This window comes from Budorcas taxicolor, chromosome 1 (assembly GCF_023091745.1).
Source record: "Budorcas taxicolor isolate Tak-1 chromosome 1, Takin1.1, whole genome shotgun sequence".
In the NCBI taxonomy this organism is placed as follows: domain Eukaryota; kingdom Metazoa; phylum Chordata; class Mammalia; order Artiodactyla; family Bovidae; genus Budorcas; species Budorcas taxicolor.
The window spans coordinates 44,262,118-44,289,057 of NC_068910.1; the positions used below are offsets into that span (position 1 = coordinate 44,262,118).

Sequence of the window (26,940 nt, forward strand, 5' to 3'; positions counted from 1 at the left end):
CCTTCCTGTGCATGTCCAGACAGGGCAGTTTTCCTTGACCTGGGGAGTGGGCACCTTATTTCTATACTTTAGCAGAGCTCAGCTTTTGCCACTAGTTTTGTCCTTGGAGTGTCTGGGTGAGAACAAAGCATCAGTTTTACTCCACTTGACAAATACCAGCTCTCTCACCCAGAGACCCATTAAAGTCCTATCTCATCCTTACCAGACCCTGTGTGTGGCTGTTAGCATAACTGATGTCATCTTGATCCTTAGAGTTTCTCCTGTTTTTTTGCTGACCCTACCCAGGACTGTACTGTGCAGTAAGTCACTTCTCTGTCATCAAGAACTTTGTAGTTACTATTAATAGGTATTCCTGAAAATCCCATGGATGGAGGAGCCCAGTAGGCTACAGTCCATGGAGTCACAAAGAGTCTGACAGGACTGAGCAAATTTCCTTTCCTTTAATAATCATTAAGTCCAGGTTCTATGCTCTATTAGTCCCCAGACAATGATGAGAACCTTCCCTGGTGTATTCCCAGTCTCACAAGACTAGTTACACATCCATAAATCTTAACTTATGAATATATCTACCCCCATGTCTTAGGTTAACTATAATAAATTGTCCCAGGAAGTCCCTGGCAGTCCAGTGGTTGGGACTCTGGGTTCTCACTGCTGAGGGCCAAGGTTCAATCCCTGTTCAGGAAACTGGGATCCTTCAGTCAGTGCAGGATGGCCACACACACACACAAAATAAATAATAAATATATATTAAAAAATTGTCTCTACGTTCCCTCATTTCTACTGCCTTCTCAGGATAAAGCCTCTTGCTTCTCCTACTCTTCAGAACTGTTCTCTATCTGCTAAATGGAATGCAGTTTGACTTATGAATTGCTGATTAAAGCCCAGAGATCTTTAAAATTTACTTAAATTTCGTTAACAGGAGGAAACATTGGAAGCTGTGGTCAGGAAGTTTGTGTGCCTGTGGACTGGGAATGAACAACTACTGGTTGTGGTGGTGATGAGGAAAGGGACTGCCGTGAACTCCTTTAGGTTTTGATTCCTCACCTTGAAGGGAGCACCAGAGAGTAATGAGTGGCTCCTTTAACAGCTCCTCCTGGCCAGCCCGGTCAACTAAATCGTGCTGGTCCCTTTTTGGACCCCCGGTTTTGATCCCGTCCTTCCCTGGGGGGAGGGAGCCCTGGAGGGAAGCCCTGCACACACATTGGGAATGGGAGTAGAAAGACGGGACAAACTGATGGAGCTCTGTGGCACGAACAGAAGACAGGCGTCCAGTGCCTTAGGTGGGGATGTGTGGGGCCAAGCCCCTCGGGCTGCGCTCAGAAGCCTGCCAACAAGGCACTGGGGCCCGGGAGAAACAGAGACGCTGGCCCTCCCAGCCTCCTAGAGAGGCCGAGAGGCCTGGGGCGGTGACGCGCGTGCGCGATACGGCCCAGCGAAGAAGTCGGCGTGGGGGCGACTGGTGCGGGCCGGGGCGTGCGGTCAGGGGGCTGAGCGTTTCGCGGCCGCGCGAGTCGGTGAGTCGGGTGACTGCGCGGGCGTCGGGGTTTGCGGTGCGGGCGTGGGGTTCCCGGGTTGGGGGCAGTGAGTGAGGCTCGGCCTGGAGGCTGCGACCCGAGGGGGTCTGGCCTGGGAGCCTGACCCGCCGCAGTGAGTGAGTATCTGCCTGCTCTTCGTCGCCTGGGGCGCGAATTTGGAGCATTGGTTTCGGTGTTTTATCGCTTCTCCCAATTATGCAAACAAAGCGTACTGATTATAGGTAATTAGATGACTTGGGTGATTGTTAAGAAAAGTAGAAGTACCCGCACTTCGTTAATGTTTTTGTCTAGGGCTTCTTGACCTTTTAAAATGTGTGCATAATTATGCAGACGCTTATACATGTACAAATATATATGTTTTTTAAGTGGGATTATTTTACTGCTTTTAAAAAATATATAGTCCACATATTTTATTTTTAATTAATTTAAAAAATTTGAGGTGTAATCCACAGAGAACATCATATTGGTTTTAGGGGTACAACATGTTTCTGTATTTGTATAGTGCTACTTTTAAAAAGCTTTTTTTTTTTAGTATTATTATGATAAAATACAGATGACATTTACCATGTGTAATCATTGATCATTTAAGTCATTTTAAAGTGTGTAATTCAGTGGCATCAAGTACATTCATCCTATTTTTGAAAACTATGATGTCTTCAACTTGTGGAATGCATTTGTTCATAAATTGGTTAAAGTTGGAGCCAGCATTATGACATCACCGAGACATAATTTTGCAAGTATAATTAAAACATTTTTGTTTGCAGTTTATTTTCATAGTATGCATTACATGATGCTGTAAATGCTTAACAAGTGATATGTATTAGGTTGATTGTTTCTGGTTTCTAAATGAAAGAGTAATATATAAAATACAGTTTTTAAACACAAGGTACAGTTGTAACCTAAAGCCACTCTTCTGTCTTCTCACTTACCTTGGCCTAAAAAAATCAGAGAATGTTCACCTTTCTAAGTAAAAGTAGTGCCAGGAAAGAACCCCATTCTCTTTCAAACTGTTTGCATTTCAAAACTGAAAACTCATTAATATTAGGTGGGTTATTATGCACAGAAGTGTCAGAGAGCAGTTTGAGCTGTAATTTGATTTCAGGGATCGTTCCATTTATTACACACACGTGTGTAGTTGTGTGTGTTTTCAGGGGCTGATGAATGAGGCTACTTTACATGTTCTTAAGATTGAGGAAAGACTGACAATTTTTGATGAGAAAAGCCAAAAAGATGGGAATGATAAACTGCTTTGTATACTTGTAAGGAAGGGAAACTGATAAAATCATGAAAAATAATAACTGTGCCACTGTTAAGTTTTCTGTGGCTCCTGGTATCTCGAATTATTAATGCATGGGCAGTCTGATGTCATGCTCCTGAGCAGAAACACTGAAAGTGTGGTAAAATGTAGTGTTACTTTGTAGTCTTCAGTATTTTTAACATCTTAAAGGAGGTTCCTCTGGTGAGTCATCCTGTGCTTCCCAAAATTGAATTTTTGAGCTTATACTTTTCTTTCCCTGATCTTAGATCTCTTACCCTCCTTCCTTGTTTTATTTTACTACGTAGCACGTGATACTGTTTCTGTCTCTTTGTCTATCTTCTCATAAGCTGCTCAAAGCAGTGTGTTTTGTCTGCTTTATTCACTACAGAGACCATAGTGTCTGGGATGTAATAGGTGCTTAGTAAATGTTTGTTGAATTAATGAAAGAGTGAGTTCAAATTTTAGATAACACTTGACAGTATTCAGTGTCCTTGAAGGTGAAGGTGAAGTCTCTCAGTCGTGTCCGACTCTTTGGGACCCCATGGACTGTAGCCCACCAGGCTCCTCTGTGCATTGGATTTTCCAGGCAAAATACTGGAGTGGGTTGCCATTTCCTTCTCCAGGGGGGTCTTCCCAACCCAGGGATCGAACCCAGGTCTCCCACATTGGAGGCAGACGCTTTAACCTCTGAGCCAATGATCACCAAGTTAATCCTTAGTATCTAAGAAAAAAATTAAGAGAAAGAGAAACAACTTGTCTTCAATTTAAAAACCTTTTCATTTTGAGTAATTGTAGACTCACAGAGGGTGTCAGAACTCTATAGACTTCCCTTATATCTTTACCTGGTTTGCCTAAAGGTAGAATCTTGCATAAACATAGTGCAGTCACCGAACTTGAGACATTTACAGTGGTCCAGTACTAGTAATGAAAGTCCTGATTTATGGAGAGCTCCTCACTGTCTTGCTGGTATCCCGTCTAGAATCTCTCATTCCATTTAGTTGTCATGTCTTCTAGCTCCCCTTTGGTCTGTGACAGCTCCTCAGTTTTGCATGTTTTTTACAATCTTGACAATTTTGAAATATTTTGTATTTGTAATTTTAGAGTAATCCTCTCATTTGGTTTTGTCAGATGTTCTCCTTCCATTGAGGATGATGTCGATACGTCTTTTAACTGGTGATATTACTCTAAAAAAATATTATTGAAGTATAATTGCTTTAAATGTTGTTCTAGTTTCTGGTGTACAGCAGAGTGAATCAGGTCTATGTATACATATTTCCCCTTCCTCTCGAGCCTCCCTCCCACCGTTGTGCTCTACAGTAGCTTCCCACTAGCTATTTTACCCATGGAGTATATCTATGTCAGTGCTCCTCCCTCAGTTCATCCTGTCCTCCCCTTCCCCTGCTGTGTCCACACGTCCATTCAGTGATATTACTCTCGATCCAGTATTTCTGCCAAGTATCAGCCCTGTAAAGTTAGTGTCTGTCCTTTGGTAATTAGCAATTATTTTGAGATAGACACCTTGAGACTGCATAGAAATATTCTTTCTTCTCAGCTTTCACCTAATTAGCGCTTCTTGGTGGATCTTGCCCGAAGCAGTTATTATTGTGACATTCTTCTAGGTGCCTTTCATTTCCGTTCCTTCTGCATCTATGAACTGGCATTCTTTGCGAGGAAGAGTTGTACCTTCTCTCCCATTTGTTTATTTACTTAAATTATATCAGTTACGTCAGTGTGTGATGTTGGGTATTTATTTTGGGGGTTTATCGAGGTGTGTTATTTATTTTGTGGCTTAAATTTTTCTAACTTTGGCTATTGGGGGCTCTTTCAAATCAAAGCTCCTGTTTCCCCTTACAAGTTCCCATCCTTTTTTGTGTCTTTCTCTGATTTTTTAAGGCGCCACAAGATATATCTTGTATTTTCATTTCCTCCAACCCTGGAATCAACCATTTCTGCAAGGATTCCTGGTTGCATTTATTATAGAATGGTATTGAGAAACCAAATTTTGGGCACTAGGTTGAGCTCATTTCTTAGTTAGCAAATTGGTGTAAATATTATTTTAACACTGAAATGTTTTTTTAAAAATACTTTTATTTTTTTCTTTTCTGGCTGTGTTTTCTTTTCACGCTGTGTTGTATGTGGGGTTCCCTGATCAAGGATCAAACATCTGCCCCTTACATTGGAAGTGTGGGGTCTTAACCCCTGGGTCACCAGGGGAGCCCTTGTTTGAACATTTTAAATGTGTGCCAGAAGCAGTCTTTCTTTAGTTTTTGATTGTCTTAGAAACTTGCTTGCTTACTATCAGTGTGTAAAATAAACCTTATGTACCCTCTCACTAGCAGGAAAAACACGAGAATAAGAGACTACGCAATGAGGATTTTAAGAGGAAATCAAAATTACTCTGTATTAACACAAAATGACAGAAGAATATGTCCCTGGAAAATGCCCATGTGATTTGTTGGTGTTTCGTGGGTTCTTTTCCAGGTCATTTTCACTTGGGAATGAAGTGAAGGGGTGAAGCTCTAGGGGAGAAGAGGCCTGATCTGTCTCAGGTTCCTCCCCAGCTTGGGGGCTCACATTTGTGGTGTCATCTTAAGGCAATGAATGAACCTTTTCTTCTGTCCTCAAAAGCTGGTTGGGACCTGGGAGGAACCCTGAGGCATTAGAATACCTGAATTTAATTGGGCAGTTTCAGCTCACTGGCTTCCATCTTTACTTACTGTGCTGTGGGTCTTTCATTCAGACTTTGAAAGGCCCAGGAAGTCATTAGCTTTTATCCATGTTCATGGTTGCAGAGGCTGGGCTCAAAGGACTGTATTCTTTTGCCATATTCACAGCCAGTTGTCCTCATTTTTCTGCTGTTCCTTCTCATCGTCTCTTTACAAATACTTCACTGACCTCTTTGGACATTTCTTTAGCAGCTGCTTCATAACAGGTCAGCTTGGAGGCTTATGTTTGGTGCTAATTTGACTGTACGCCCCAGTTTCTAGAGATAGGTCTGTTCTTTATATTTCCCACTGGAGGCATTCTGTCTAGCCTCCAGTTCATTCTCTTGAGTCGCACTGCTGGATTTCTCTTCACCTGAGCTTCATTCTCTTCTCCAGTCTCTTCTGCACCTTTGGCTGGGAAAGTCTCTGCTTCTTTCTCTGACTCTCAGCTTCCTCCTGAGCAGTTGTTTCTATTCCTGTTGGTGCTGCTGGGGCCCTGCAAGCCTGGAGCCTGCCCCTGCGCCTCCGGAAGCACCTTTGCTCTTCAGCCTCCTCTTGTTGTGTCTTCAGGTCCCTTTTTGTAGGCCTGCAGTTCTGTACCTTATCACTTCTCAGTTTGCCTTTGCTTTTGTTTCTCTGTATATTTATTTTCCTTATCCTGTCCCCTCCTTTCACTGCAAAGCTTCATCTTTCATCTTCATCTTTCCTCATCATGTATAATCCCAAAGTAGTTCTTCATTTGACTGTCCATGTCCTGGTAGCAGCACTGCCATTTCTTTTATCTGGATGATGGTGTTGGACAGAGGGAATATTGAATGATACCTTCTGGACTTAGAAGAAACTTTGAGACTGAAAAATGAAGCTGGCAACTCCTTGAAATGTAATTATGATGTTTACTATAGGTACTTAGATCAGGCAGTAGCTGCGGGTGCACAGCCATCAAGAGGCATTTGAAGCTGAACTCATTGTGGCCAGAAGAGGCACGGGGGAATTTAAAGGGGCCAGGGTAAAGACAGAATCTGACTACTAAATGCAAAGCACATTTGCACAAGTGGAAACTGGGTTTCTCTTCCCCTCTGAGGTCTCATGAACATTATTCCTTATGGACCATTAACCGTCTGGGGACAGTACAATACATTGTTCCAGTTTTCATATCAGATGAAGGCAAGAATAAGAGCTGACAGGAAGTTACCTGGCTTGGGTGCATTCCTTATGAGTCGGGTTAAAGCTCAGAAAGGGAGCTGCTGCAGGTCTAAGATGGAGCTGACAGGATGAAGTCAGTGTGGTCCAGCCACATAGATGGCATGCTTTCTTTGTCCCATTTCTGTCACTGGTCATCTTTTTTGACAGTCCTAGAAATACTAGCTGTCTGTGTTTGGCTTTTGGTTGAAGTAACGATTTCTAAATTTTCTTAGCTTCGTGAGAGGTGGAGGGTGCCGCCCTTTCCGGGGAAGATGACCATCGTCTGTGACTTGTGCACTGAGTAATGGGGCCACTTTACAACAGGTGCTAAGGCCTGCTGACTGCCTCTGACTTCCGTTGGAGGATGGAGGGAATGAAAAATGCCCATTGAACTGAGACGGTATCTTGAGACTGAAAACCTAGGCAGGTTATTAGAGGGTCGTTAACTCACATGGTGAGATCAGGTGGACTAACTGGAAGCAGTTGCAGCTTCAGTTTGTGCTTCTGAGGGGCCGCTGGGACAGGTTTATAGTTAACCTTGGGTGTGGGAGCGTGTGCTTGGAAACAGGAAGTGCGTTGCTAAATTAGGCTTTATGAATGGCTAACTAGTCTCCGAGGCAATGGAAGTATGTCAGTGAAGGTCTTCATCATTGTTTGGAGGCTAATAGAACATTGCAGCCGCCTAGAACTAACGATCCAAAAAAAAGTGTCTGTTAACTTGAAAGCCCTTGATGACAGAAAAGTGACTTACCTTGTAGTACAGTCATAGGTAGGGTCAGTGGAGGGACGGGAGGAATTGAATGGGCCCGTGATGGTGTCAGTTATGCTAATAGCCATGCATGCTTCTTTTCTTATTATTTTTATATTCCTTTTCATTAATGGTTTAAAACAAGATATTGAATATAGTTCTTCGTGCTATACACTAGGATCTTGTTTATCCCTTCTAAATGTAATGGTTTGCGTCTGCCAACCCCAAACTCCCTGTCTGTCCCTCTCCCTCCCTCCTTCCCCCTTAGCAACCCCAAGTGGTCTTTTTTGTATGTCTATGAGTCAGTTTCTGTTTTGTAGGTACACTCATTTGTGTCCTGCTTTATTTTATTGTCTATTTTTGACTGTTCTGGATCTTCGTGGCAGTACAGGCCTTTCTCTAGTTGTGGGGGGTGTTTGGGCTTCTTGTTGGAGTGGCTTCTCTTGTGGAGCACAGGCTTGAGGACTCGAGATCTTCAGTGGTTGTGGCTCCCAGGCTCTAGAGCATAGCCTCAGTTCTGGTATTCAGGCTTAGTTGTTCTGCGGCATGTGGAATCTTCCCAGAAAGGGAATCAAACCTGTGTTCCCTGCATTGGCAGGCAGGTTCTTTACCACTGAGCCACCTGGGAAGTCCATTGGGTCATACTTGAGATTCTGCATATAAGTGATTCCGTGTGGTATTGTCTTTGTCTAACTTAGTTCACTTAGTATGATTACGTCTGGTTGTATCCATGTTGCTGCAAATGGCATTCATTCGTGCCTTTTTTATGGCTGAGTAGTGTTCCACTGTGTATATGTACCACTTCTTTATCCACTCATCTGTCAGTGGACATTTAGGTTGTCTTCATGTTTTGGCTATTATGAGCAGTGCTGCTTTGGATATAGGGGTACATCAAGAATACCTCTTTATAGACTTTTTTTGGCTTTGTTTAGTTTTAACATGCTTGCTCTTGTTTTCTTTTGCATGTTGTGGTTTTGGGCAGCATTTTACTCTCTTTTGTTCTGTGCCTCAGTTGTCAATTTTTGTCTGACGTGTTCTCAGTTCAGCTTGCCTTCTTTGCTTTCGTTGTTGACTGAGTGGCTTAACTAGAACTAGGGTCAACTAGGTTTCTTTTTCCCTTTACGGTTGTCTGAGATCTACTTACAAGTTCCCTTCAAGGATGTGCAGCCTCTTCTGCCTAGTGGCCACCTTTCAGTCCAGGGTGCTAATACTCAATTGCTTTCTTTCTTTCCTTTTTTTGCTGTACTCCTTGTGAGAGCTTAGTTTCCTGACCAGGTATTGAACCTGGGCCCAGCAGTGAAAACACTGAGTCCTAACCACTGGACCGCCAGGGAATTCCAGTTGCTTTGTTTTTTATTTTTATTTATTTATTTTTTTGCTTTGTTTTTTAAACAGAATTATTGATCACCTTGCTGATTATATAAATAATGTTGAACAGTTTAGGAAACAGAGAAAAATAGGAAGGGAAAACCCGCTAGTTATACTTGCCAGAGTAGATAACTGTGGCAAACACTTTGGTGGCCAAGGCTTGGGAACTTTTTTGTGTATAAGCAAGTGTGTTTTATTTTTAAGACATAAAACAGTTCATAACTATAATTCCTAAAACTTAATTTATTTGGAGAAATTGGGAAAAGACAAAAAGTATAAACAAGAAACTAACTGGCAGGCAGTACACAGGTAAACCTCTTCTTACATTTTAGGATATTTGCGTTCATTATTTTTGATGTACAGTCTTAGTAAAGAGACCTCGTACATAAATTTAAAAAATCAAATCACTGCAAATAAAGTCTCCTTTAACTGTTACTCCCAACCTCTCCACCTCCACTGTCAGTAAGAGTTTTTGTTAATCCTTTTTTGGCCATTTAAAAATCTTTCAAGTGCTTATATGTACATCATACCTAGACATCAGTTCAGTTCAGTTTCTCAGTCGTGTCCGACTTTTTGCGACCCCATGAAATTGCAGCATGCCCGGCCTCCCTGTCCATCACCAACTCCTGGAGTTCACTCAAACCCATGTCCATCGAGTCGGTGATGCAATCCAGCCATCTCAGCCTCTGTCGTCCCCTTCTCCTCCTGCCCCTAATCCCTCCCAGCATCAGGGTCTTTTCTAATGAGTCATCTCTTCGCATGACGTGGCCAAAGTATTGGAGTTTCAGCTTCAGCATCAGTCCTTCCAGTGAACACCCAGGACTGATCTCCTTTAGGATGGACTGGTTGGATCTCCTTGCAGTCCAAGGGACTCTCAAGAGTCTGCTCTAACACCACAGTTCAAAAGCATCAATTCTTCGGCGCTCAGCCTTCTTCACAGTCCAACTCTCACATCCATACATGACCACTGGAAAAACCATAGCCTTGACTAGACAGACCTTTGTTGGCAAAGTAATGTCTCTGCTTTTGAATATGCTGTCTAGGTTGGTTATAACTTCCCTTCCAAGGAGTAAGCGTCTTTTAATTTCATGGCTGCAGTCACCATCTGCAGTGATTTTGGAGCCCCCCAAAATAAAGTCTGACACTGTTTCCACATCTGTTTCCCATGCAGTGATGGGACCAGATGCCATAATCTTCGTTTTCTGAATGTTGAGCTTTAAGCCAACTTTTTCACTCTCCTCTTTCACTTTCATCAAGAAGCTTTTTAGTTCCTCTTTGCTTTCTGCCATAAGGGTGATGTCATCTGCATATCTGAGGTTATTGATATTTCTCCCGGCAGTCTTGATTCCAGCGTGTGCTTCTTCCAGCCCTGCGTTTCTCATGATGTACTCTGCATAGAAGTTAAATAAGCAGGGTGACAATATACAGCCTTGACATACTCCTTTTCCTATTTGGAACCAGTCTGTTGTTCCATGTCCACTTCTAACTGTTGCTTCCTGACCTGCATACAGATTTCTCAAGAGGCAGGTCAGGTGATCTGGTATTCCCATCTCTTTCAGAATTTTCCACAGTTTATTGTGATCCGCACAGTCAAGGGCTTTGGCATAGTCAATAAAGCAGAAATAGATGTTTTCCTGGAACTCTGTTGCTTTTTCAATGATCCAGCAGATGTTGGCAGTTTAATCTCTGGAAATGTGGAAGTTCACGGTTCACGTATTGCTGAAGCCTGGCTTGGAGAATTTTGAGCATTACTTTACTAGTGTATGAGATGAGTGCAATTGTGTGGTAGTCTGAGCATTCTTTGGCATTGCCTCCTTTCTTTGGGATTGGGATGAAAACTGACCTTTTCCAGTCCTGCGGCCACTGCTGAGTTTTCCAAATTTGCTGGCATATTGAGTGCAGTACTTTCACAGCATCATCTTTCAGGATTTGAAATAGCTCAACTGGAATTCCATCACCTCCACTAGCTTTGTTTGTAGGGATACTTTCTAAGGCCCACTTGACTTCACATTCCAGGATGTCTGGCTCTAGGTGAGTGATCACACTATCGTGATTATCTGGGTCGTGAGGATCTGTTTTGTACAGTTTTCCTGTGTATTATGCCACCTCTTCTTAATACCTTCTGCTTCTGTGAGGTCCATACGATTTCTGTCCTTTATCGAACCCATCTTTGCATGAAGTGTTCCCTTGGTATCTCTAATTTTCTTGAAGAGATCTCTGGTCTTTCCCATTCTGTTGTTTTCCTCTATTTCTTTGCATTGATCGCTGAGGAATGCTTTCTTATCTCTCCTTGCTATTCTTTGGAACTCTGCATTCAGATGCTTATATCTTTCCTTTTCTCCTTGGCTTTTCGCTTCTCTTCTTTTCACAGCTATTTTTAAGGCCTCCTCAGACAACCATTTTGCTTTTTTGCATTTCTTTTCCATGGGGATGGTCTTGATCCCTGTCTCCTGTACAATGTCATGAACCTCCGTCCATAGTTCATTAGGCACTCTGTCTATCAGATCTAGTCCCTTAAGTCTATTTCTCACTTCCACTGTATAATCTTAAGGGATTTGATTTAGGTCATGCCTGAATGGTCTAGTGGTTTTCCCTACTTTCTTCAATTTAAGTCTGAATTTGGCAATAAGGAGTTCATGATCTGAGCCACAATCAGCTCCCGGTCTTGTTTTTGGTAAATGTATAGAGCTTCTCCATCTTTGGCTGCAAAGAACATAATCAGTCTGATTTCGTTGTTGACCATCTGGTGACGTCCTTGTGTAGAGTCTTCTCTTGTGTTGTTGGAAGAGGGTGTTTGCTATGACCAGTGCGTTCTCTTGGCAAAACTATTAGTCTTTGCCCTGCTTCATTCCATACTCCAATGCCAAATTTGCCTGTTACTCCAGGTGTTTCTAGACTTCCTACTTTTGCATTTCAGTCCCCTGTAATGAAAAGGACATCTTTTTTGGGTGTTAGTTCTAAAAGGTCTTGTAGGTCTTCATAGAACTGTTCAACTTCAGCTTCTTCAGTGTTACTGGTTGGGGCATAGGCTTGGATTACCGTGATATTGAATTGTTTGCCTTGGAAATGAACAGAGATCATTCTGTCATTTTTGAGATTGCATCCCAGTACTGCATTTCGGACTCTTTTGTTGACCATGATGGTTACTCCATTTCTTCTGAGGGATTCCTGCCCACAGTAGTAGATATAATGGTCATCTGAGTTAAATTCACCCATTCCAGTCCATTTTAGTTCGCTGATGCCTAGAATGTCGACGTTCACTCTTGCCATCTCCTGTTTGAGCACTTCCAGTTTGCCTTGATTCATGGACCTGACATTCCAGGTTCCTATGCAATATCGCTCTTTACAGAATTGGATCTTGCTTCTATCACCAGTCACATCCACAGCTGGGTATTGCTTTTGCTTTGGCTCCATCCCTTCATTCTTTCTGGAGTTATTTCTCCACTGATCTCCAGTAGCATATTGGGCACCTACCAACCTGGGGAGTTCCTCTTTCAGTATCCTATCATTTTGCCTTTTCATACTGTTCATGGGGTTCTCAAGGCAAGAATACTGAAGTGGTTTGCCATTCCCTTCTCCAGTGGACCACATTCTGTCAGACCTCTTCACCATGACTTGCCCTTCCTGGGTGGCCCCACACGGCATGGCTTAGTTTCATTGAGTTAGACAAGGCTGGGGTCTGTGTGATCAGATTGGTTAGTTTTCTGTGATTATGGTTTCAGTGTGTCTGCCCTCTGATGCCCTCTCGCAACACCTACCGTCTTACTTGGGTTTCTCTTACCTTGGATGTGGGGTATCTCTTCAGGGCTGCTCCAGCAAAGTGCAGCTGCTGCTCCTTACCTTGGACGAGGGTTATGCCCTCACGGCCGCCCCTCCAGACTGTGATTGTGGAGCAGCTCTTCTCGGCCCTCCTCCTCCCGCTCTTTGGACATGGGGTTGCTCCTCCCAGCCACTGCCCCTGACCTCGGGCGTGGGGTTGCTCCTCTTGGTCGCCACCCCTGACCTAGACATACTTATATGTAAATAGAATTTTAGGTTTTTTCCTCCAGCTACGTCTAAGGTGTTCTTTTTAACTTAGCTTATGTTTTCTATGTTTGTTGGGAAAGACAGCCAATTTAGGTGCAACTTCTCTCTTGCGTAGCACTGTAATACTAGCCTCTGGCTGAGGACATATTCTTGCAAAGAAATTGAATCCTCACAGCCTGCGCTGTACTTCCAGCCTCTTGAGGGATTATCTTTCCCGGTTTGGTGTTTATACCCCTCTTTTCTTCTTAAGTGCGTGTCTCAGTGGCCCCCCCCGTGCTCACCCCGCTTTCTGTATTTCAGAAGGGGGACCTAGGACCTACTCTATTATGAAGTGAAGCAAAAGTCGCTCAGTCGTGTCCAACTCTTTGCGACCCCCATGGATTGTCCATGGAATTCTCCAGGCCAGAATACTGGAGTGGGTAGCCTTTCCCTTCTCCAGGGGATCTTCCCAACCCAGGGATCGAACCCAGGTCTCCCATATTGCAGGAAGAATCTTTACCAGCTGAGCCACAAGGGGAGCCCAAGAATACTTGAGTGGGTAGCCTATCCTTTATCTAGGGGATCTTCCTGATCCAGGAATCGAACTGGGGTCTCCTGCATTGCAGGCAGATTCTTTACCAACTGAGCTATCAGGGAAGCCCATATTTTCTTCTCTTGCTGTAAGTAAACTGTATCACTAGAACCTACTGTGTGTTTTTTCTGTTCTCAGCAACTTAAAATTATGCTCTGGTCTCTTCTGTGGTTGGCACTTACCTGCTTTTTAACCTTAGCTGCACAGCCTGACCACCCAGTCAACAGAGAAACAATTATATTATTGCTTAGGGGTCTGGTATAGTCTTTTAAATTATTGTATGGTGTTTCAGTCTATAAATTGCTACTTTTATTTAGTTGTATTGATGGACAAATAGGTCATTTCCAATATTATGTTAGTACAAAGAGTACTTTAGTAAACACCTGTGTAAATGCTTGAATACCTGTACAGTACTTTTCCAGGGAGCTTCCTAGAAGTGAAGTTTCAGGGGCATAAGTAACATGACATTTTAGGTCTACTGCAGACTTTCAAACTCCCTTTCCTGGTGGCAGTTTACCTTTACACGTCTTTCCATTGGTTTGTGCTTTTGTTCTTTTTTCTTTTTTTTGAGCAAGGGTGTGAAAATACAGAGACTTAGTCATATGTCACCTATTTCCTTTGATTTTCTAAGAAGGCCTTGGTTACCCTAGGATTCTTACTTCTTTTTTATATTTGTTTTTGAAGTTAAGTCTTTAGTTAGAATTTTGGTTTTTGTGTGTGAATCCCCTGTGAATACTGAAGGACAGCTGTATCTGTCTATGTAGGAATGGAGTTGCCAGTATTAATAGTAACTGGATGTTTAGCTTAATGATGAGACTATTTTCCAGTGTGGTTGCACAGTTTATATTCCCACCAGCAGTGTGTCAGTGTTCCAGTATCTGTCTTCACATCTTTACCAGCATATGTTGTTTTCTGACTGTTTGATTCTGGCCATCCTAGTGGATGTGAAGTGGTGTTTTATTGTGGTGTTGATTTGTTTTTCTCTGATGACTATTGTTGTTGAGTATCCTTTGTGTTTTTCAGCCATCTGTATATTTTCTTTGGAGAAATGTCTACTAAGATGCTTTGTCCAATTTTAATTATGTTGTCTTTTTATTATTGAATTGTAAGTTATTTATTTTTTCTAGTGACAAGTCCCTTATGAGATATATGATTTGCAGATTTTTTTCCCTCTCTGTGGATTGGCCTTTCACTTTCTTCATGTGCCCTTTGAAGCACAAGAATTTTAAATTTAGATGAAGTCCAATTTATCTATTTTTTCTTTTCTTTTTTTTGCATGTGGTATGCATTTGGTAGAATCTATTAACTAATCCATTGTCACAAAATATTGCACTTAAGAGTATGATAAGAATATTATAGTTTTAGCATCTGATGTTTATGTCTTTGATCCATTTTGAGTTAACTTTGGTGTACCATCTTACCCAACTTTATTCCATTCATGTAGATATATAGCTGTCCAAGTACCATTTATTGAGAAGACTATTCCTACCCATTTGAGTGGTCTTGGTACACTTGTTAAAACTAAATAGACCATAAATATATGGGTTAGTTTTGGACTCTTAGTTCTTTTTCATTGATCTATATGTCTGTCATTATGCCGGTACCACAGTGTCTTGATGCTTTTTTATCTTTAAAGTACGTGCTCAGTTGCTAAGTCGTGACCTGACTCTGTGACCTCATGGACTGCCACGTTCCTCTGTCCATGGGATTTTCGAGTCAAGAATACTGGAATAAGTTGCTGTTTCCTCCTCCAGGGGATCTTCCCAACCCAGGGATCAAACCCATGTCTCCTACATCTCTTGCTTTGGCAGGCGATTCTTCACCACTGAGCCACTTGCGAAGCCTTTTTTTTTAAAGAAGGTAATGAATTTTGTCATTTGAATCTTCCAACTTACTCTCTTTATTTTTAGTGATTCGATTTTTTAAACAGATTATTCTCACTCAAAGTTATTATAAAATATTGCTGTCGTCCCTGTGCTGGGCAATCTATGCTTGTAGCTTATTTTATATATCGTAGTTCATATCTCTTAATCCTCTGCCTTTATCTTGCCCCTCCACTCCTCCCTCTCCCAGTTGGTAACCGCTAGTTTGTTCTGTTTCTGTTTTGTTACATTCGTTTGTTTCATTTTTTAGGTTCTATATTATATTTTCATTTTCTAGAGCCCACATTTTTTAGACTCCATATTTAAGTGATAACATACCGTATTTTTTTTCTGATTTATTTCACTAAGCATAATGCCCTCCAGGTCCAACCATGTTGCAGATGGCAAAATTTCATTCTCTTTTATGGTTGAATAATACTCTACATCTTCTTTATCCAGTCATCTGTTAATGGACACTTAGATTGCTTCCATGCCTTGGCTATTTTTATAATGCTCTTATGAGGTTTGGGGTGTATTTATCTTTTCAAATTAGTGTTTTTGTTTTCTTTTTAAAATTTTTATTTATATGGCTGTGTTGGGTCTTCATTGCTACACCCAGGCTTTCTCTAGTTATGGCGAGTGGGGGCTACTTTCTAGTTGCAGTGCTCCAATTTCTCATTTGCAGTGGCTTCTGTTGTTGTAGAACATGGGCTCTGGGCTGTGCCGGCTTCAGTAGTTGTGATAGACGGGCTCAGTAGTTGTGGTACACGGGCTTAGTTGTCCCGAGGCATTTGGGATCTTCCCAGACCCAAGGTGGAACCCGTGCTCTCTGCATTGGCAGGCCAGTTCTCAACCACTGGACTACCAGGGAAGTTCCCAACTTAATCATTTTCAAGACTGTGTTGTGTATTGTGTGGGTCTCTTGAGTTTCCATATGTTAGGGTTAGCTTTTCAGTTTCTATAAAGAAGCCAGCTTGATAGGGATGTTTTGGAATCTATAGATTAATTTGGACAATTCAGTTCAGTCGCTCAGTTGTGTCTGACTCTTTGCGACCCAATGGACTGCAGTACGCCAGGCACCAACTCCCGGAGCTTACTCAAACTCAGGTCCGTTGAGTTGGTGATGCTGTCATCTTAAGAGTGCTTTGTGTTGTGATCCATGAACACAGAATGTCTTTCCATTTATTTAAACCTTTAATTTCTTCCAGCAGTGTTTTGTTGTTTTTAGAGTATAAGTTTTGTTCTTTTGTTAAATTTATTTCTAAGTATTTTATTCTTTTTCATGTAATTGTAAATGGAATTGTTTTCTTGTTTTCAGTTTGTTCATTTCTATTATGTAGAAAAAGCCATTGTTTTTTTTAATGAAAAATTTTTTTTCTTCCGGTTTTGTTGGAATATAATTGATATACAGCACTCTATAAGTTCTAAGGTGGACAACATAATAATTTGCCAGAGGTACATCATGAAATGATTGTCACAATAAGCTTAGTGCACATTCATCATCTCATTTAGATAGGAAATTAAAGAAATAGAAAAGTTTTTTTCTTGTGATGAAAATTTTTAGGATTTTCATTTTCCTAGCAATTTTAATATATAATGTACAGCAGGGTTATTTGTATTTATCATGTTGTACATTATATCCCTAGGACTTGTTTATCTCATAAGTGTAAGTTTGTACCTTTGATTGCCTTCATCCAGTGGTCCCCACCCCTGCCTCTGGTAACCACAAATATCCCTTTTCCTGGTGTGCTTGATCTTGACAGGCTCCACTATGCAAATGTTCATAGGCCCTTTTCTCATAAATCCAAAGATGATCTAATGGCATCTGCTTGCGCCTTTCTTCTCACGTCTTTCCTGAATGGTAACATTGATTATTTCAGTCTCTCGCCAGTGACTTCTGATGTCCCAGCAAATGGTGTTGTCCCCAGCGGTGCTGAAAAGATACTCCCAAGGGCCCAGCAGTGATAGCCACAACTAATGCAGACTTGGTAGCACTCTGCTGGGAAGACCTTGAACAGGAGTGATGCCTCCAGGCAGGTGGTACGCTGTCCATCCAGCTCAGGCCAAGGCTTCCAGGGAGCGAGGACGCCTTCAGATGATAAAGAAGGAAGAAGAGGATGAAAGCTACACTTCAGTGCCGGCTGCCAGACCACAGACACTCAACCGACCTGGCCAGGAGCTGTTCCGCCAGCTCTTCAGGCAGCTTCGCTACCACGAGTCTTCTGGGCCTCTGGAGACCCTGAGCCGGCTCCGGGAGCTATGCCGCTGGTGGCTGAGGCCAGATGTTCTCTCAAAGGCCCAGATCCTCGAGCTGCTGGTGCTGGAGCAGTTCCTGAGCATCCTGCCAGAGGAGCTCCGGACCTGGGTACAGCTGCATCACCCTGAGAGTGGTGGGGAGGCTGTGGCCTTGCTGGAAGAGCTTCAGAGGGACTTTGATGAGACACCATGGAGGGTGAGTGTGAGACAGTATGCGGTGCCCAGTGAACTCTCTGCCAGTGCGTCCACTTGTGGGGGGAGGGGCTGGACCTCTGAACCCTCACTGTGGAGGAGTTCACAGGAAGCCTTCCCTTCTCATTCCATGGCACCTGAACAGAAAAGAACTGGACCCTAAGCCAAGGACCATTTAGCAGGCAGCTCCTTCCTCCTTCGCAGGGGAGTATAAGCTCCAGGAAGAAGAGGGTCTGCAAGTATCCAAAAATAACAGTAATGAGGTTTGGGACACATTGACTTTCACAAAGTATATCTCCACATACCTAACTTGACTTGCTACCCATGTGTAAAGTGGAGGTTATCTCTTGCTCAGAAGTAGGAAAGTTAGTGTCAGGATCCTTGGTTTCTAAATACATATTGATGAGACCTAGAAGAGCAGTCTACGTGTGTCATATTATCTCTTTCTCAGTAAACTTTTGAGGATTTGTTGTGTGCGGGGGAGATGGGATAGATGAATGGTGAGGGCAGCCTGGGGCTAGGAACATCCTTGAGTGCCTGCCAGGGGCCTCTCCTGGGCTTGGTGCTGGGGGATGGAGCTGACAGTCCCTGGGCTGGCAGCGGATCAGTTCAAGTGCACCCCGTGAGCTCCTCTGCCCCACACAGGCTGGCCTCTCAGTGCTTCTCCTACCTTTGAGCTTTTTGTGTTTAAAGAGTATTTTATCATTTTTGTAGGCTTTAAAAAATTTTTATATAATGTGTGTAATTCCTCATATACGATTCATTCATGCATAAATGAAAGTTATGTTTAAGATTTATGAAAAAAGTTTAAGACACTTTTCCCCTAAAAGTAAAATAAAAACTAGATCAGTAAATCCTCTGAATGTGGTCTCTGAACATGGTCTACCAGCAGTATATGGTAACAAATGTTAAAAGAGAAAATCTCTTTGCTCAATTTTGGGTACTATTTTTTAAAATCTGAAAGAACATTTATAATTTTTACCAAAAACAATGAGATGTTCAAAATGACCTAAAGATGATTTTTAAAGCAAATAAGGTACACAGTAGGTACAAAATTGTGGCTCGAGTATGTTCAAATCAGGTAGGACAAGGTGTGTGGTTTAAAAATCTATGAAAACATAGCCAAATGAGCAGAAAGGGGTTATCTGGTTGAAAGTTAGTTAGGAATTTGAAAATAGAAAACAGGCTGGTAAAAAGCCTACCAAATTCTAAAAAATGAGCAGAAATGCTCAAGATGCGTATAAGGTCAAACTGGTGCTTGAGAGTTTGTCCTGAAAGTCATGTGTCTGTGCTTCCCTGTTGCTGCTTTATTCTCCCTTTGGTGGGATTTGGGAGGAATAGGAGATAAACTCCTATGATGGCTGTATCATCTTCAGGCTATAGCTGTGTCTTAGATATTTAATGGCCTCAGGCTAAGATCCATCCAAATTGTACAGAGAATGTTTTGGCCACAGGACCAGAAAAACGCGAAGTTCATTGACTGCAGCTTCCTATGCTCACTTCTGTGTCAGGAGTAGCCTTACCTCCAAAGACCAGGACTTTTGAAGTCCCAGCACAAAGGCTGCATCTCCAGGTCTCGGCTTGCATGGGCACTGCCCTTTTTTTTTGCTCCTGAGACCTTTTTTCTGTGCGTCTATAGCTGGCACTCACAGTTAGCATTGCTGCTCCAGCGGTATTATTCTTTCACTCAGGTTTACTGTCTTGGAGTCTTGCTGCCTTTTTGAGGTCACTTGGCATAGTGTTACCTAGAGCAGTGTCTGACACTTGGTAGATATTATCCGGCTGCATCCCTGCTGTGAACCGTTATCAGTTTACCTCTCAGGGAATAATCTCTTCTCTCATTTCTAAGTTCCAGGCCCGGGGTGGGGGCTGAGGGCTAGGGGGCAGGTATCACTGTAGCACCCGAGGCTGGAACAGCAGTACTGCCACTGACTGACCAGGCAGTTTCCTATGTCGAGTGAGAATCCGGCTCTGCCTATCTCTGCATGGCCCTTATTAGAGCCCAGGGAGGTGGAGGGGGTGAGGGGGATCCTCCCTGGGCTTTCTGGTCCTCCTTTCTGTTCTGCCTGTAGGTAACAAAGGGCCCAGCTCACCACTTCCTGGGCCTCTGCCTTTAGAGATCAGCCTGGTGGGCTGTTCTCTGCATGTGCTTTCTGATTCCTACAGGGATCCTCTCACAACATTTTCTTCTTGCCAGGACCCAGCCCCTGCCCAGAGCCCAGATGTGCATTGGATGGGCACAGGAGCCCTGCGAGCCGCACAGATATGGCCCCCTGCTTCACCTCTCAGGAGCGGCTCGGCTCTGGGGGACCACCTGCAGCCTCCCTATGAAATAGGAGTGCGTGACTTCCTGGCTGGGCAACCCGGTACTTGCTGCCCGGCTCTAAGATCCCAGCCTGTGCCACACTTCCCGAACCTCCTATGATATCGTCTTTCCACCCTCTGTCCTCTCACTGGAATCCCTTCTGTCCTGGCCTTGATCTCCGTGTCCTTTTTATCTTTCTGTGACCCACGTGTACCTGACTTTTCCTCCCATTGCACCCCCGGCTCCCTGACCCCAGCAGACATGGGGGAAGTTTGAAATGGGCATTTAAAACAGCCCATACCTGCTTGCGGGCCCCAGGAGTCCTCTGTGTGGGGGGAAGAGTGGGCTTCTCAGTGGGACGCTGGAACCGGGCTACCCTTTCTCACAGCTCTTTCTTCTTCAGATCCTCCTGCTGCAGAGGTGCCTGCCCTTTGCTCGAAGGAGGGATGCCCAGGCAACCAGGTGACAGCCCAGCCTCAGGTGAGCCACAGGACCTTTGAGCCTTCCTGCTATCCCACCATTGCTGCCTAATGGGGTAGCTGCAGCTCTCCCTTGTCCTGGGTCTTTCTGTCCAGTGATCCCACATCCCAGAGAGCAGATTGTCCCCCTGGAGCCCAGAGCTCTTGTGTTGGGTGATTACTTTCCCTTTCACCTTGACCAGATCCATCCTGTACTCAGAGCCAGCCCCACTTCCCCACTCTAAAAGCTGGGAGCTGTGGAGTGGTTCTCAGACATTGGACTGTGTTTTTTCCAGGGGACTATGACTTTCAAGGATGTGGAGGTGACCTTCTCCCAGGATGAGTGGGGGTTGCTGGATGCTTCTCAGAGGAACCTGTACAGGGATGTGATGCTAGAGAATTATGGAAACATGGCTTCTGTGGGTAAGGTGTCATTTTCACCATCTTCCACCTGCCTCTACTTCTGCCTCCTTAGTTCTCATTGTGGTGCCAGGAAGGGGTCTTGACCTGAGTCTGGGTCATGTCTGTCTCACTACTAACCAAATCACTTAATCCATTACTTCAGTCTTCTTTCTTAAAAATGGGGATATAATGTCTGTCCTGCTGAGATACTATAAAAATTAAAAGTCATACGTGTCAAGTTCCTGGTTTATTCAGGCCTCAAAAAAAAGTTAGCTGATTTAACTGATAGAGTTGTCACTTGGTTCTGGAGAATCCTAGCAGTCCTTTTGCCTGTGGCTTATCTCATCTCAAGCTGGTTTTGGAAAAGACAGAGGATCCAGAGATCAAATTGCCAACATCCACTGGATCATTGAAAAAGCAAGAGAGTTCCAGAAAAACATCTATTTCTGCTTTATTGACTATGCCAGAGCCAAATTGTGGAAAATTCTGAAAGAGATGGGAATACCAGCTCACCTGACCTGCCTCTTGAGAAACCTGTATGCAGGTCAGGAAGCAACAGTTAGAACTGAAAATGGAACAACAGACTGGTTCCAAATAGGAAAAGGAGTATGTCAAGGCTGTATATTGTCACCCTGTTTATTTAACTTCTATGCAGAGTACATCATGAGAAACGCTGGGCTGGAAGAAGCACAAGCTGGAATCAAGATTGCCGGGAGAAATATCAATAACTTCAGATATGCAGATGACACAACCCTTATGGCAGAAAGTGAAGAACTAAAGAGCCTCTTGATGAAAGTGAAAGAGGAGAGTGAAAAAGTTGGCTTAAAGCTCAACATTCAGAAAACTAACATCATGGCATCCGATCCCATCACTTCATGGCAAATAGATGGGGGAACAGTGGAATCAGTGGCTGACTTTTATTTTTTTGGGCTCCAAAATCACTGCAGATGGTGATTGCAGCGATTAAATTAAAAGATGCTTACTGCTTGGAAGGAAAGTTATGACCAACCTAGATAGCATATTAAAAACCAGAGACATTTCTTTGTTGACAAAGGTCCGTCTAGTCAAGGCTATGGTTTTTCCAGTAGTCATGTATGGATGTGAGAGTTGGACTATAAAGAAAGCTGAGTGCCAAAGAATTGATGCTTTTGAACTGTGGTGTTGGAGAAGACTCTTGAGAGTCCCTTGGACTACAAGGAGGTCCAACCAGTCCATCCTAAAGGAGATCAGTCCTGGGTGTTTATTGTAAGGACTGATGTTGAAGCTGAAACTCCAATACTTTGGCTACCTGATGAGAAGAGCTGACTCATTTGAAAAGGCCCTGATGCTGGAAAAGATTGAAGATGGGAGGAGAAGGGGATGACAGAGGATGAGATGGTTGGATGGCATCACCAACTCAGTGGACATGAGTTTGGATAAACTCCGGGAGTTGGTGATGGACAGGGAGGCCTGGCATGCTGCGGTTCATGGGCTCACAAAGAGTCAGACAGGACTGAGTGACTGAACTGAACTGAACTATCTTTTCTCTGCTCAGAACTGTCAGAAAGAAATCCCTGTCTGGGCATCCTGCCCTGACTTCCTCCACTGGCCTCCTGGGCTTCCCCTCCTCCCCATCAGGAGCTCAAGCCTGAGAGGGTCCTGGAGAGTAGTTCTGCCTGATTCATCTACTGTCCAGTCACATCCCCTTCTTTTCTCTTCTGCAGTGGGGCCATTCACCAAGCCTGCCCTCATCTCCTGGTTGGAGGCAAGGGAACCCTGGGGCCTGAATGTCCAGGGAGTTCAGCTTAAGGGGAATCCAGGTACTGCCCCTGCAGGTGAGTTCCACAGAAATGACCAGGTCTTGCTCCTTTCCCATCTGCTCTTCCGTTTCTGGAGGTCTTTTACACTACGAAAACCGTGGGAAGCTCTCTCTGTTGTTTGCTAGAAGGAAGAGCCTTAGCAGTGTTGCTAATAAATGTTGGGTGCTTGGGCTTCTCCCCCCCCAGAGTGGCCTCTTAGATGTTGGTTTCCAGCCTTGCCCCTCACCCAGCAGCCCTCTCAGGAGCAGCTCTTGCCCACAGGACAGCAGCACTGTTGTCTTGTCCATTCACTGATGCTCCTCCTCAGCCCTGTACTGCTCTGCCCTTCCTGCTCCTGGCACCCCTCATCCCACTTTTGCTGCTGTTCTTTGCTTGATCCTTCCCCTGTGGTCAGCTTGCAGCCCTTGCAGCCAGCTCTCCTCAAGCCCTTCCTCTCAGCTCTTGAAGACCTTCCTGTCACGTGTGCGTGTCATGTTTCCTCTCCCCTCTCTTGCTGTTTAACACTCCCTTCTGAACCCTTTGGGTTTTCCCCTGGATTTGATCCGTGCATGTGGCCAGCTGGTGTACCCATCTTGCTTCTGCTCTCCCCTTTCGGACATCTGGAATACCCCTCCATGTTTTGCCTTATCCCTGACTGTTTTTGTAAAGCTACTGGCAGTCAGGCAAAAGCCTCACTACCTAAGTTCATGACATTTTTGGTCCCTTCGTGCTTTCTGTATTTCCAAGTATGGGAAAAGAGAACATTCTTTAGTCCCCCCCACCTTTTTTTTTAAACCACACCTTGTGGCTTATGGGATCTCAGTCCCCTTACCAGGGATTGAACGTGGGACATGGCAGTGAAAGCCTGGAATTCTAACCACTAGGCAACCAGGGCACTCCCAAGAGTAGTACATTCTCTTATGTTTTATTTGTGTCAGGAGAAGAGCTCCATGTGAAAACAGACAAGTTCATCTTAAAACCTGAACCTTTGGAAGAAGCAGTAACCTTAGCCACGCCATCAGAATGTCATGGTGCAGCAACTGTTTCTGAGGGACCAGGGCTCAGAGAATCCGTTGCACAGAAGAGCAGGTTAAAGGAAAGATGTGGAAACCCCACGCAAGTGAGAGTTAAGAAAGAAGAGACCAATTCCAGCCATGGGGCAGGGAAAGACTGTGAAGATTCAGGAAGAAATAATAGTCTTCATCTAAGACATATTACGTATTTGAGAGGACCCAGAAGAAAGCAGTCCCTTAAACACGGCTATGGCAAACACTTCAGGGGAAGTTCCTACCACTATGACTATAAGGAGTATGGGAAAGGGCTCAGACGCATGATGGGTGGGTTCAGCCTACATCAGAGAATTCATGCTGGACTGAAAGGCAAGGCCAAGGATGCGCATGGGAAGGACTTCAGCCTTAGTTCCCATCACCAGCATGGGCAGAATCTTCACGTGGTTGGGACACTGTATAAGTGCAGCGACTGCGGGAGAACCTTCAGTTGTAGCTCCCACCTTGTATGTCATCAGAGACTCCACACTCAAGAGAAGCCGTTTAAATGCAGGGCATGTGGGAAAGCCTTCAGGTGGAGCTCGAACCGGGTGCGACATGAGAAAATTCACACCAGACTGAAACCGTATAAGTGCAGTTTATGTGACAAAGCCTTCCGTCGCATGTCTGTCTACCGCCTGCACCAGGAAGCCCATGCTAAGCAGAAATACCTTGAATCTACTCAGGATGAAGAAGCTCTGACCTGTGACTCAGATTTTGATCATCATTTGAGAGACCAAAGTGGGGAGAGACTCTTTGACTGCAGCCAGTGTAGGAAATCCTTCCACTGTAAATCATACATTCTTGAACATCAAAGGATTCACACCCAGGAGAAACCCTACAAATGTCCCAAATGCAGGAAAACATTTAGGTGGAGGTCCAACTTCACTCGTCACATGAGACTGCACCAGGAAGAGAAGTTCTATGACCTGGACAAATGTAGAGAAGGGTTGAGGCAGACCTCCAACTCCAGCCAGCCGCAGAGCGCCCCCACCATGGAAAAAGCTCTTGTGTGTCAGCAGTGTGGGAAGACGTTCATTCGAAAGAAGACTCTCATCAATCATCAGAGAATTCACACAGCCGAGAAACCATACCGATGCCACGAATGTGCAGAAGAGTTTCCTCACAGGTCGGCCTACATTGTTCATAAGAGGCAGCATGCCACCGAAAGAAAACCTGAGGATGCACCCTCGTTTAGTCATGCCAGAGCATTCCAAGTTCCTCAGACCAGTCCCACCACAGAGGAGCCCTACAAATGCAGCCAGTGTGGCAAAGTCTTCCGCAGTCATTCGTTCCTCCTCATCCATCAGAGAGTTCACACCAGAGAGAAGCCTTATAAGTGCAAAGAGTGTGGGAAATCTTTCAGATGGAGTTCTAACCTCTCCCGACATCAGAGGACTCACTCTTTGGGAAAACTGGATGAGTACTCCGAAAGCGAAGATGCTCTAAATCTTCAGTCACAAGTCCTCACCAGTGCAAAACCTTTTCAGTGCCAAGAATGTGGGAAAAACTTTACACGTAAAAGAAGTCTTTTAGATCATGAAGGAATACACAGTGGAGAGAAGCGCTATAAATGTAACCTGTGTGGGAAATCTTATGACAGAAATTATCGCCTTGTTAATCATCAGAGAATCCACACTAAAGAGAGACCGTTTAAATGTCAGTGCTGTGGGAAAGATTTCATTGGAAAACATACCCTCTCCATTCATCAGAGAAAACACATCAGAGCAGCTGAGTCTGAAAGTGGTGTGGCTGGGCTGACATCCCACCGGGAGACAGGGGTAAAGTTACATGAATTAAAATCAGGTGAGGAGAATCCTCTTGAAGATGATGAGAAAACTTGTGATCAGACATCTGAACTCCCTGGACTCCAGGACATACCCACTCGGGGAAAGTGCCACAAATGTAGCACATGTGGGAAAACTTTTAGCAAGAGCTCACAGCTCACCAGCCACAAGAGATTCCATACACGGGAGAGGCCCTTCAAATGCAGAGAGTGTGGGAAGACCTTTAGGTGGTCTTCAAACTTGGCTCGGCATATGAAAAACCATACTAGAGATTAACTTGTGGTCCAACAGTTGGGGCGAGGGAGTCCTGGTTACCCTACTGGAGAACCCCTGATGGTAGGGGATGTGGGGCAGGCCTTCACAGAGGGCTCAATCCTTATTTGGGAGTTTGTGGCAGAGAATGCTGAGGATTCAAAAATGTAGGGCACCTCCATCCTACTGCTGGAAAATGAGATGCTGGGGAAGAGCCTCAGTGCGTTCCAGGAAGAGGTTTGGGCCCCTCGGAGTGGGCTTCACTCTATGGCCTGAAGTTTCCCCCCAGCCAGATTTTCTTCTGTAACTCTGAAGGGAGAGACCATTGCACTTCGTGGTGGTTCAATAGAATGTCCATGGCATGGTAGGCTGTGGCTGCTGGGAAGGGTCTAGTTGGATCCTTAGTTTGCCTTTGAGTGTGACTTATGATGGTGTGTAGTCCATTTGACCTAAAAAGCACCAGCAGCAGCAAGAACTAGTGTCTCCAGATACCTCCAGGGGAGTTCCGGCTGTGCCTTCGATCTTCACAGCTGACTTTGGGTATTTGCTGTGGACATAACAGTTGTCTCAGCTGCAAGTGGAGGAGAACAGGGTCCTGGGCTTGATCATCTGCAGAATGAAGCTCTCCCATTCCCAGCTCCATCCCCCAGGTCTGAACGGACAGCAGCGGTCCATCTGCTAAACAAATGCGTCAGGCATCTTCCATATGCCAGGCCCTGTCGTGTGGGCCATAGACCCAGCAGAGGACTGGAGCAGAAAAGTCTGCCATCTTGGATCTTTACAGACAATAAGCAAATGAGATATATGTAGTATTTTGGGTGGTGATATGTGTTGTGGACAGAATGAATCAGCAGAGTGAGAGGGAATGCTGGGTTGGAAGGTGGATTGGGATTTTAAATAGGCTGGTCAGGAAGGGTGTCAACTGAGGAGGTCAGATTTGAACAAGGACCAGAAAGAGATCATGGAGGAAGCCACATAGGTCCGTTGTTCCTACTCAGGGGCCTTCACAGGAGGTAGTCTGCTTAGGGAATGGCCCATAGGCCCCTGAACCAGAGTGAAGTGAGCCATCTGGAAGTGAGAAGCCCAGAAAGGTAGATGGCCAAGCCAGCTGAGCATCATGGGTCCTTGCTGGGCCTTGGCTTCCTCAGAGGAGAACTTCTGGACAGTTTTGAGTTGAGGATTATGGTCTGAATCTGAACCATTACAGAA

General features: G+C 44.3%; 1 protein-coding gene across 1 annotated transcript; it reads left to right on the forward strand.

The window, feature by feature from the left end:
• Positions 1 to 1,441: 1,441 nt before the first annotated feature.
• ZNF445 (zinc finger protein 445) lies at positions 1,442 to 26,309 on the forward strand. Its single transcript, XM_052643638.1, has 7 exons — positions 1,442 to 1,514; positions 17,136 to 17,707; positions 19,901 to 20,069; positions 20,412 to 20,488; positions 20,763 to 20,889; positions 22,572 to 22,682; positions 23,585 to 26,309. The coding sequence occupies exons 2-7, from the start codon at positions 17,279 to 17,281 to the stop codon at positions 25,753 to 25,755; spliced, it is 3,084 nt and encodes a 1,027-aa protein (XP_052499598.1). The 5' UTR covers positions 1,442 to 1,514; positions 17,136 to 17,278; the 3' UTR covers positions 25,756 to 26,309.
• The last annotated feature ends 631 nt before the right edge of the window (positions 26,310 to 26,940 follow it).

Excerpts from the sequence above, each read along its gene's own strand:
- ZNF445 (XM_052643638.1), top strand. The coding sequence starts at position 17,279 with ATGCCTCCAGGCAGGTGGTACGCTGTCCATCCAGCTCAGGCCAAGGCT. Across the intron at positions 17,708-19,900 it reads TTGATGAGACACCATGGAGG|GACCCAGCCCCTGCCCAGAG; the intron begins GTGAGTGTGAGA and ends TCTTCTTGCCAG. Across the intron at positions 20,489-20,762 it reads AGGTGACAGCCCAGCCTCAG|GGGACTATGACTTTCAAGGA; the intron begins GTGAGCCACAGG and ends TGTTTTTTCCAG.